Below are 12,468 nucleotides of genomic sequence, written 5' to 3'. Positions count from 1 at the left end.
CTGATTACAATACCAGAACAGCATGTTCATTGTTGGATAATCAGTAATTGTTTTTTTTATTTTATACTGTTTAGTAGTCACGCTTTATTCTGCATCTCGTGTCTGAAAGAAAATGAAGGCTTATGTCAGATCAAGGAGATCTTAGTTTCAGATGGAATCCCTTTACTGCAGGATGCATGTGGCTGTGTTGAAATATTCTGTTCCATTTTAGTGTCAAGAGAAATGCCTACTGCTGTGCATCCACTTCTTCACCTTCTTTTTCATATACTAAAAGAAACAAAGGTGCTGCAGAAGACTGATCACACCTGAGATCGTTTCCTAATTTCACCTGTGACTATATATCTGTATGCTTTACACAGGACTTAAAAGGAGACTTGGCAAGCCAGCACTGAGTAATTCAAAAAACACAATTTTTAGGCTTTCAGCTCATCTCAGACTGCAGTAGCAGTCTCACAATCCCCTCTCTGTCCTGGGGCAAAGACCACTGTGCAAGCAGTGACTCCCATGGAAACATCAGGAGAGACAGGCGAGAAAGAAAGAATACTCCCAACTGGAGTGACTCATCTTGTCCCTTTATTGCCTCTTCTCCCACTTTTTCTGCTTAGCTTTTTGTGTTCTAGTCTCTTTGATCTATTCTTTATTCTATTCTTTTCCTCTTGTGGCCTCATCCTTCCCATGCCTTTTAGTGAGACTCTTTCCTGCTCTCACCTGAGATTCAATTATCTTTTATGTCGCTGTTTTTTCTCTACTGTAGATCCCCACATTTTCATTCTTGATTCTCTCTTCCCTGTCAACTTCAGCAGAGGTTTCTGCTGATAGGCTTTAGGACTCTTTTTTTCCTTCCTGTCCATCTTATGTGTGCTGATGCAAATGTTGAAGTGAAGTGCAGGAAGAAAATAATACATTAGGGGAAATTCTTCAGCATGTAGTGTGGTTACCTATTTTCATTTTATGTTCTGTAGTGAGGATTGCTGGAAATTCTGACATGGGGTTATTTTTCTTGTTATGAATGTGTATGTTATCAATAAACATATATTTCATGCATCTTGTTTCATCTAACTGTCATGTTTAATTGCACTGATAAAAGTTCTGTATTGAGTAAATCACAGAGTTAATCTGATTTATTTGACAGCATCGCAAAACTCTTTGCTATAGTCTTTGTGCAGGTCTGCTTTCCTTGTTTAGGGGAGATTTGTATTTTAAGAACAATTTCAGATGAGATGCAAAACCAGCTAAAAGATTTTCTTAGAAAATAAAAGCTGCAGGGAGATCATGAGGTGACTGAGCAAATCCAGTGTGATGGGGAAAATGAGACCCTGGTGATAAATAATAATCCTGTTAATATATTCCCGAACATTAAGAGAATGAAGATCAGTTCCTAGGGGCAGAACAAGTAGAGGGCTTGTGCTGCAATAGCAGGGAATAAAAAGAGTGAGGCAAATGCATTTACAAATGGAAGACTTAGACAGTGAAACAGGTACAGACAAATGTGTGATGTCCATGGAGCAGGTCAGGCGTAAACTGCAGGGTGTCTCTTGAGGATCTGGTGATATAAATAAATGATGTCTACAGAATAGGTGATGAGAACTGGGAACGCATGTTAAGTTGTTTTCAGCTTCCCCCCACTCCACACTCTTGTATGATTCAATGCATTTGACTTAGAAGAGAAATTGTGCTTCCAAAAATGTGGGAATGTGACGCTCACTTTCTTTCGAGAACTCTGCACTCTTCTATAAAAGAGGGGAATAGGTTCTTCTCTTTTATCTCTTCTTTAGCCTTTTTGAGCCTAAACAGTTATAGTAGAATTAGAGTCACAGAATACCTTGAGTTGGAGAAGACCAAGTAAGAATAATTGAGTGCAACTCCTGGCTCCACAATCAATAACTAATCATTAAGAATTTGACATTTTAAGGCAGTCTGGGGACAAGACAATATAAAAAGCCACTTACCTGTTTGAATCTTGACTCTGTGTAGTTTAGATGTGAACTGATCATTCACTGTAAATATATGTCCATTTTCTATTTCTTTTGATTTGGGCTCTCTTGTGAGAACATGTTGTGTTGGTTTGCCACATGCAAGGGACTGTAGGGCTCTGACCAGTTCTCTTTCAGGGATATCAGTTTCTTATTTAATTAATTCTTGTTATTTTCTCTTTAGGCTTGTAAATATTACAGTTCTCAGTGGCATGTTGTGAACTACAAATATGAACAGTATTCAGAAGACTTTCGACATTTACCACAGTAAGATCTAGCATAAGTTCTTCTTTATTTTTCCTGTTAGGTTTGTGTCATTTTGCTGAGTTTTGTCCTTATTTGTGCTTTCCTTTGTCTCATATTCTGTACTTGTTTTACTGTATTTATAGAGGCTTGCATTTTTAAAAAGGGGAAGAAGAGGTCTTTTAGCAAAAGTTCAAGGCTCTGCAGAATTCAGTAGTATCAACAAACTCCGTTAGAGCTGATTCAAACCTTAAGTGCGTATTTGCATATTCAAAGCACAGTTGATACAGAAAGCTAGCTTCTGTTTTCTTTAATAATGCATAAATGTCATTCCCCTTTAACTGGGATTAATTCTCCTTTTAGCTACCCTGTGTGCCAGAGGAGTAGGATTTTGCTTAGGGGTTTATAGCTGCACAGTGCAGAAGGTCTGTGTGCAGTGAGTACGCGTGCTGGTACAATGCATGGGACGTGGCTGCAGAAATGTGCAGCTGTCTGGGTAAGCAAATGTCCTGTCTGTGCTTGTACATTAAATCAGTGTAAAGGGAGTGGGAGGAACAATCTCCTTAATGCGAGTGGAAAGAAATTAGGAATTTGGTGTTCATTCATTTTTGCATGTATTCCTACACATACTCCCACTTCTGGGAGGTTTATGTCCTGTACCCTAAGGGCTGTTTTACAGAGTAGTGAATGAACTCCCTGAATGCCCAAGACAGCAGCATTACCACCTACTTTCTTGTAATTTTGAGACGTAAAAATTCAAAAGTGGATGAAAACAGTGCTTACACGCACATAACACCGAGCACTCGAACATGTGCTCTGGACTTGGCTTGGATGCAGACTAGTCTGCACTAAACCTATGCAACAGCTTGTTCTAGATGCCCTCTCCAAGCACTTGGAAGACAAAGTCATCAGGAATAGTCAGCATGGATTCATGAAGGGAAAATCATGCTTGACCAACCTTGTAGCCTTACATGATGGCATCACCGGCTGGGTGGATGGGGGGAGAGCGGTGGATGTCATCTAAATTGACTTCAGCAAGGCTTTTGATACTGTCTCCCACAACACCCTGATAACAAAGCTGAGAAAGCATGGGATAGATGAGTGGACGGTGAGGTGGGTTGAGAACTGGCTGAGTGGTGCAAAGTCTGGTTGGAGACGTGTGACTAGTGGTGTTACCCAGGGGTCAGTGCCGTGTCTGGTCTTGTTCAATATCTTCATCAACGACCTCAATGAAGGGATAGTGGCCACCCTCAACAAGTAAGCTGATGATGCAAAGCTGGGAGGAGTGGCTGAAACTGAAGGCTGTGCTGCCATTCAGCAAGACCTGGGCAGACTGAAGAACTGGGCAGTAAGAAACCAGGTGAGGTTTAACAAAAGCAAGTGTAGAGTCTTGCACCTGGGAAGGAATAACCGTACGTATCAGTACAGGTTGGGACGTGACCTGCTGGAGAGGAGCTCTGCAGAAAAGGACCTGGGGGGCAACAGGTTGTCCATGAGCCAGCATGGGAACAGGCTGCCCAGGAAGTTTGTGGGTTCTCCTTTTCTGGAGATATTCAAGACCAGCCTAGACACCCACAAGTGCAGCCTGCTGTAGGAGCCTTCTTAGCAGGGCATTTGGACTTGATGATCCCTGGAGGTTCCTTCCAATCCCTCCTATTCTGTGATGCTATCGTGAAAGGAATCAATAAACTGACTCTGGTGGTCCCATTAGATGTGTTTTTCAGAGGGTTTTGTGCTGTAAGCCTTCCCACCAATCTGCTTTCTCTCTTGCACATTGGTGATTAGGGTAGTACAAAGAGCCAGGGAGAGCAGTTTTGCTAATTGATGTTATAAAAGTGCCTTTTCTTATGTATCCAATATAATGATTGTTTTATAAAATTAATGCATTTAGTGCTAAAGAAAAATGTTTGCTGGGCAGAAGTTTTCCATTTAACCTTAAGTACTTTCATTCTTATGAAATATGCATTTGACAGACGTGGTTGTATTATTCTGCTAGGAAGTACATTTTAGCTCTTTATGGACATCCTCTTTGAAGGGTATTTTAATATGGTGATTAATGTCACTTGCCTGAGTTCATGCTCTAGGAATGTTATGATGTGTCAGATGCTACTTCCCCCTCAATACTGTTGTCTCAAATCTTTTTATAGGAGATTGTTCTAATAGAGAAGGTTGGATGAGTGATAAACATTTTAGTTTTGCATCATGAGATGTGACACCCAATTCAGCTGTGGCTAAAGAACTCCCATTCACTAGGGGTGCTCTGGACCTTCTCATGGGGTTTTGCATTTGGAAACACAAAAATTGAGACTCGGCAGCCTTCAGTAGCATTGGAAGGAATTCCTAGTTTTTTGTGTGTGAGGACACAGTGTGCTATTTGATAGTCATACAAGATGTCAATTAATGTCTTCAAAGTGCAGCAGATTTTTGTCAGATACCAAAGTCCTTTCCCACCATTGATCCTTTTTGTTCAGGAAGTAGCCACAGTGTAGTGCAGACCACCTGGAGAAGGTGCAGTGTCTTGATGCAGTTTCTGTAAATTAGTGCTGTGATGCTGGGTTAGAGCTGAACAGCATGTGGACGACACAAACAAAATTTTAGGTATTACTTTAGTTTTTCTCTGAGTGTGTTCCTCCTCTGAGGTTTTTTTGCAGATCTCTTTACCCCTTAAATTCCTCTCTGTGAGCTCTCACTACCTCTTTTTACATCATTTTTTATGCTTTGTTGTGTGTGTTCTTGCTTCTTGAGCAAATGGAGGGGTGGAGGAAAACCAGGACTTGCTTAGCGTGTGCACTGTGGTGACAGCATGTCTGGAAACAGAAAAAGCCATTAGCACACTTTTTGCTGTCGTTTATAAAGTGAAAACCTCCAGTGTTTGGTAGGTATTTCAGTTCCACTGCCTTAGAAGTTTGCATTTTATATGAGTTTGAAGAGGTAGTAGATGGAAAGAAAAAGAGAATCCGTGGACATGTTCTATCTGCCTGCCCTAGAGAATAGGGTCCCACATAAGAAAAGGAAGAAAAATTGGAGAATCAGAGGCCTGAGTGGATGAGTGTTTCCTGTGTAGTCAGTGAGGGAACACTTCTGCAGGATATTGTGTGATCTCACTGCAGACTAAAGTGTCCCTACAGCTGGGTTTTTCTCGTAGCTGTAGGGGTAGCACATTATGGATTACTGGACCTTTACCTGAGACCTTGTATGGATAAAGAGAAAAATATAGTATTTTTTTCGTTTTTTCAAAACCTGTTTCTACTGATGTAACCTTCACGCTGCCTGTCCCGAACCACTGATATTGTCTTTGCTTCCATGGTGTGCCTGCTCTGCCACCGGAAGCATTGGCTGTTAGTGCTTTTCTGTCTCTCATACAGCTCTTCTGGGAGGGCAGAAGGGTTTCCTTTTTTCTCAGAAGCACACCATGTGCTCAGGCTTGCAGAAGGTCTGTGGTTTAATGGGACAGGCTTGCCTTTTCATTGGGGTGACAAGAGCCAGGCAGCACTGCAGTGTTGCAGTGTCAGGGCACTCAACACCATAGCAATCCAGCTCCTCCTTCCCTGTGCCTTCTTCCCTTCCCCTATAGCAGCAGTTTTTCTTTTGCTTTGTTTTGTTTTTCTCAGTAGCTCAGTGTCTTGCCCCACTATTACTGGCACAGGTCCTCAAGCAAAGGCTGTGGTGTTCCCCACCAGTGCAATGGCTGGTGGCAGTGGGCAGTCCCACAAAGGCCCTGTGAGCGCTGCAGTGCATCCTTGGCTCTGAGTGATGAACAAGCCCAGGGGATTCAGAGTATTAGCACTTCATAGATGTCAAAGAGAGCAATAGATTGCAGAGGTTCCTTTTCTCCACAATGTTAATCAGTTTACATTAAACACTGAAAAAGGAACGAGCTAAAACAGAGAATAAAGCGTCTTGTGTCCTTTTGTATTTTGTGTGCATTTCATTATCCTGGCTTTTCTGAGTACAATGGGATGCTGAAGGCATGATATCACTGATTTTTGAAACAGAGAAAGCAATGAGGAGATAGGTATTGCTTTTTACTCTAATCTTCCTAATCTATAACTCGTGTATGAATGAACAGAAAATGAAAAAGAGCCAGTTACCTTTCCTTTTCCCTTTTTTTTTTTTTTTTAACTGTAACACTGTGTGCTTGTGTAGGCTAATGTTTGCTAACATCACAGAGCAAATTAGCTTATGAGCATGTGGTTCCTGAAATACTGTTTGCTCCCGTGTATGACAGCATGGCCTTTCTTTGTTCACATTGTAAGTCTGGGTAGATGAAACTATATTCTGTAAAGATTAGTCTTCCTAACAAACAATGGCTTTTACCATGACAGCTTCTGTAGTTTTTTCATATTAGTAGTAAAGATTTTCAAGATGAGATTTTAATCTTCAAGAATTCAAAAACAGTGTTGATGTTAGGCCACAGAAAAATCTGTTTTTTTTCTCAATTTAAAAATATCTTTTACCAAGTGCATTGTTTGGCTATTACTTAAGGCTTAATTCTGCAATGTGCAAAGTACTTTGGGATGGTACAACTACCTAAAAATAAGCACGTGCTTAAGTGCTTTGCTCTTTCATTCTCAGTTTTGTTTCACCATCTATAGTGTGGAGCTCCTAAGTGGCACCACATCTAAAAGATTGCCTTTCTAAAAATTACCTGAAGCTTGTGCTCATCATATTGAATAGTAAAATACCTATCTTGAAATATTAAAGAAATGTAGAAGCTTTTAGCAAATGTCCTAATGTTTTTATTGTTTAAAAAAAGCTACAGAAGAGTTCATTCTGCTTCATTTGTCAGCCTTTAATGGGACCTCTCTCTGTGAATTGTTTAGTTTTTGTTGTCTCTTGTGGTGAAAGAGCAGAGAATAGAATAAGTAATAGTACTTTATCTTTTATATGGAGGAGCTGCTTCGTATTGTTGGGGAAAAAAAAAAAAAAGATGAAGGGAGCTTAGAAAAAAAGCATTATTTTGTAAATGTACTGATTTTCAAAGGAATATAGAATCATAGGAAAAGGAAGGTATTCTGTTGATGGGTACCCAGCATAGTTGCCTCCCTGCAGTAGATGATACATTATAATTATTTATTTACTTAATACTATAAAAGATTTTTTCCTCTTCTCCCAGAAATGACTGTAGACCAGAGAAACTGCCATCACATTCCTTTGAAATCGATCATGAAGATGTAGATAAGGATGAAGTATGTATTCTGATTTTTCTTCTCTTTTCTCCACCATTGGAGACTTATCTATTACTTTAGAACCTTGGAAAAGGATAATGGAGACTCATTATCTACTATAAAATATTTGACATTTTAAATAACTTTGAAGTTAGTGGAGCAACATATACACAGCAGGCTTATTAATAAAGTCTTATATTAAGAGGAATGTAAGGATGATTATTTGTTGTCAACTAGATATTCATGCATTACAGTTTTCTTTTGTCAATGCAGTATTAATTATGTCTTTCATCTAGGATACAACATCCCACTCATCTTCAAAAGGTGGCGGTGGTGGAGGAGGAGGATTAGCAGCAGGAGTTTTCAAATCCGGATGGCTTTATAAAGGGAATTTCAACAGCACTGTAAACAATAGCATCACTGTTCGGGTAAGGGGACTGGATTACTCTTTATTCTGTTCCAATTTATATCTCCCATAGAGGCACACTTTTTTGCCGTTGTCATTTATGTGTTTGTATCTCAGATTAGATATGGTTTCATTGCTTCAACAGATTCTAAAGTAATATTGCAATTGTCTCCAGAATAGTGCAGTTGAAATGTGTGTAGAAATTGCTTTTTATTTAAACCCTGTGAATCAGATATCAGTGAAAACAATTTGCAGCTCAACAACTGTCTTTTTTTCTTCACTTCAGTCATTCAAAAAGCGCTACTTCCAGCTGACACAGTTGTCAGATAACTCATATATTATGAATTTTTACAAAGATGAAAAAATATCTAAGGAGCCAAAGGGATGTATTTTCTTGGATTCCTGTACAGGAGTCATACAGGTAAGTCTAATTTTTTTTCATTGTATTGTTTTGGTGTCAAATAAGAATTAGTGGCAGCACACAGAAGAACATACATGGATGGGTCTCATTATCAGTTGTGTGGAAAGAAAATGCCGTTTGTTTTGCTCTTCAAATTGGTGCAAATGCTCAGATTGGCAGAATACAAGAGATACGGCTGAAGTATGATAGGAGATGAGTACGTACTCTTTGCTGATGGCACACATGAGAAAAATATCGTTAGAAGTTTATTTTCACTGAAATTGCTTTCTTAGCTGCCATGTTTTACTTCTTTCTTACTAAGACTGTACTTGTAGGATAAAGAGACTCAGATTATAGAACATTCATTTTTACAAGTAGAAAATTAATCCTATTTCCTGAGTCTCAAATTATTTAAATGATTCAATAGGCTCCTTGAAGATCCTCTGTAGGGAATGGCAGTTCACGCTGCGTAGCCCATGAACTATTTCTTTTTCAAATAGATGCAGGACAGGATAAGACTAAATACGTGGCAGGGCAGTGATATCTGCTGCTGTCAGCCCATTGGCTTGAAAGACCTAAGAGGTGGCCTGGATGTGTGATGAAAGCCACGGAGGAGACAGAACTATGTAATTGTTAAAGCTGGAACTTGCACAGGAATCCTATTTAGAAATGCTTAATGTCTGCACACGTTCTTGTGCTAGTCTGGGCTATGTGTGTTTGAGATGGTGGTCAGCATGTGCAGTTACGGACACAGTGGTACAGCCATGAGGGAGTTGCTCTCAGCTGAGCAGTTAGTAGTGACTAAGGGAATATTTGCTTAGCTTAGAGTAACGGTCATCCTGGATCTTGTGAGTTGGTGTTGCTCAGTCGTTTATAAGAAGGGAAAAAATGATTGCTTGCTCTTGCCTGCTGGTATTGTGTGCTCTCCTTTAAGACAGGTCTCAGCCAGAACCCTCATTAAGACCTGAGTGTCCTTGAAGTGTGGCTTTAGCTGTAGATTAAGTATTGGCCCAGAGGGTGCCTGATCTTCAGTGTTCTTTCTGATGACACTCCATGGTAGCAGAAATCTTTAGACTGCAAGATTTCTGGCCTTTTTCGCTAACGTCTGGCAGAAAAAAAGCTTAAGAAATGCTTGAAATCATCCTTCTGACCATTGACATCTGCCTTCCAAATCTATAGCATTCCTACTAATTGTCCAGAACAGTTTGAACTGTAAGTTCACCTCTCACCTACCACCAGACACTGATTTTCTTGATTATTTAATTGACATTTGGAATGAGATGAATGAATTTATGAACTGTCTTCACTCAAAAGTAAGAGCTTTAGCCAAGGCAATAATAGTGCAAGTATCAGCATTAAAGACTCCAACTGCTATAAAAATGTGGTGAACTTCAGTCATAGGACTGAAAAACAAAACTTAGATTAGAGTTGCTATAGGCAGGGAAAACAGAATCTGGAGAAAGTGCTGCATAAACCTGAAAGCTTAGAGGAACTATGATGTGAAATTTCTGATTTTATGAGCTGTATGCTGCTAAGCACATTTAACTCAATATGAATGACTTTGAGCTCATTTGATAGAGTTTACTAGATTGCAATAAGCATCCTGGAAAAAAAACATCTCCAGATTAAATGCAAAGCACCTTCAAAACAATTCTTTTATTTTGGAAGAATGACCCTGCAGGCATTAGACAGCCTGTTGTTTCATTTATAGCTCATCTTTTTTCTTCTTGTGGAATTTCCTTCTGAAAGAAAGTTCAAACTTGGAATTAAGTGTTGAAGTATACAAGTTAACCTCAAGGTCCACAGTCGATATAGATATGGAAGGACTTACAGAGAAGGAAACTGAGAAATGGAATTTGGGGTTTTGGGTTTTTTTGCTCTATTTACTGATCAGGAAAAAAAGTAGTTGGCTTTAGATTTGAAACAGAGCCTTTGCTGTAGACCTCATCTGCTTGCCAGAAGTCTGAAGTGCAGATGGAAAAGTGGATATTGAAGTTTTCCTGCCACATTGTTCTTAGGATTCAGCATGCAAGATGTATTGCTCTATTAGATAATGTCTAATAGTGTCACAGCACCTGATCTAAAGATCATGTCCATGTCTGTAAACAGAAGGACACAATACAGACAAGTGCATTCTTTTTAGTGATCTTTATACTTTTTCTGAAGATAGATTGAAGCACGGTGTTTTTTCTTCACGGATTGTGCATAAATTTGTATACACGATCCACTTAAATTATCTACCTTTAAAAGTTTTGAATGGGCACTGAGGATTGAGCTGAGGATTCTTGGCATCATTTTTTTCCACATTTAACTCTTGTCCAGGCCCTCGTGATTTATTAGCTAAAATAGATTTCAGTAAAATTTTACTTATTTACATTAATGTGAATGTGTGCAGTAACTAGAGGATTACAGTCACTTCACTGCAATCAAGAATGTAACCAGACACCCAAGAATGAATTGCTACAAAACCCAACTGTATTCTTCCCCTGCATAGGGCAAATTAAAATTTTTATACCTGAAAGATTATTCACCTCAATAAAGTATGTGAGAGAAAATAATTTCCTAACAAGAGAATTTTCAGTATCAGAATTTAAAAAGGACAGACATAGGCATGCATGCCTGAATCAATTTTGAAAAACCTAAATTTGACTGATTCCATTGACCGAGTAGCTCCAGAAGTTGTTTAGTCTTGCTGATTCCTGAGCTGGGTCATGACACGCAGTATGAAGACTGGAGCAAGTGATTAACAACAGATTGGGTAGGAATCTTCTAAATCATCTCTGCTGCTGCAAAAACAAAATTGTTCATGGAATTTTTTCTCCATGTCTGGTGTTCTCTATCTCCTTCACTGCTAATAAGCCTCAGATTTTGCCTCTCTTTCTCATACACAAAAGATGATACCAGTGTGAACTGCTGGATTAGATGCTGTTCTGGGTAACTTGATATAGGGCTGCGGTTCTGTGTATTCAGAAATAATTCTGGTATGTAAAACTATAGGATACCACTGTCATTTTGTTTAAGACTGTGAATTAAGAAAAAGAGTGAAACGACCAAGTATGAGATGGATGAGTTGGTTTTCATCTGTCAGTCTAAGGTTAGATGCGTCATCAATGCCCTAATAATTGCACGTGAGGGCAATTTTCTGGAATATGGAATGTAGAATGGTGACACTGATGTCCATAGTCAGTAGTTGTAAAAATTATGTTATGTACTGGAGGTAGGGTGCATTAATTTTCTTCCAGATTTAAGCAAGGGAAAGAGACAATTGATGTGGTTATTTCCATAAGGCTAACAGTTGGAAGCCTCGCTCATTTGGTAAATTTGAGGAATGAAACATACTGTAGTAGAAGATCATTCTACTCAGTTTTATTGAGCTGTTTCATTAACTAAGCAGCTGTTAATTCTCATAACAGAAACTGATGGATCAACTATCTACTGCAGGTACAATCTGGTAATAACAAAGCTAAGTCTATTGTCAGTATATTGGGTTTAGATTCCTATTCTGTACTTTAAAAGGCCAGAATGCAGTGACTGGGCAGCAGTATTTTCACCTCTGGTGTCCTGCGAGGAATCGGTGAAAATGCAATAGTCACTTGTAACACTTCAAAGTGCTCATTGTAATGTTTTCTCATGGAGGAATCTGTCCTGTTCACATCTTCTGAAGTGGTTTATTGATTTCTACTCAAAGTCTAACTGGTATTATGCAGAAGTTCTTTCAAAAACAAAAACAAAAAAATGTATTTACAAATGTTCTTATCCTAACAACAATATTTCTAGCTTCATTACATACTTAAAAATTAGTCATGACCTTTATGAAGTTTGTTTGCAGCATCTGTAAGTAGCTTGAAAAAGAAGGTTGCATTAATTGTTCACATTTAGTTATTCATTTCCAACCACAGCAGTCAGAAGTGGAACAGTCTTTCACTATGTACTTCTTCACTTGCCTGCTAGATTTAATTTGTTGAACTAATTCCATCCTCTTTCCACAGCACAAATTTGAATGTTGGTTAGCCCTGCTTGGTATCTTCTTGAGTGTCTGATGCAGTGGTGACTTATAGGAGATTCAGACCTTATTTTCTGTATTCAGCAATGAATCATGTAGCAATGTTGTACTTTCCCCATTAGAGGTCTTTCATTATTTCACTTAGGAGATGTTCCCTACTATAGTTTGAAGTGTTACTGGCCATAGTCTTAGATCTTCTATGGCTGAACAGATGTTAGATATACAGACACAACATAAATGAACGTAAATTCATTTTCTGTGATATTAAGAAAAAA

At 38.9% G+C, this 12,468-nt stretch overlaps 1 protein-coding gene across 15 annotated transcripts in view; it reads left to right on the top strand.

Moving 5' to 3' along the window:
- DOCK10 (dedicator of cytokinesis 10) overlaps positions 1 to 12,468 on the top strand; it is a 142,468-nt gene that overhangs the window by 60,442 nt on the left and 69,558 nt on the right. For all 15 annotated transcript variants that reach the window (XM_085233045.1, XM_085233044.1, XM_085233053.1 and 12 more), the window contains exons 4-7: positions 2,158 to 2,240; positions 7,333 to 7,405; positions 7,681 to 7,812; positions 8,077 to 8,211. In XM_085233045.1, the coding sequence (XP_085089171.1) occupies positions 2,158 to 2,240; positions 7,333 to 7,405; positions 7,681 to 7,812; positions 8,077 to 8,211 (423 nt within the window). The remainder of the gene's footprint in view (positions 1 to 2,157; positions 2,241 to 7,332; positions 7,406 to 7,680; positions 7,813 to 8,076; positions 8,212 to 12,468) is intronic.

Source organism: Meleagris gallopavo, chromosome 11, assembly GCF_905368555.1.
Source record: "Meleagris gallopavo chromosome 11, MGAL_WU_HG_1.1, whole genome shotgun sequence".
In the NCBI taxonomy this organism is placed as follows: Eukaryota; Metazoa; Chordata; class Aves; order Galliformes; family Phasianidae; genus Meleagris; species Meleagris gallopavo.
This window is presented reverse-complemented; position numbering and strand designations above follow the sequence as displayed.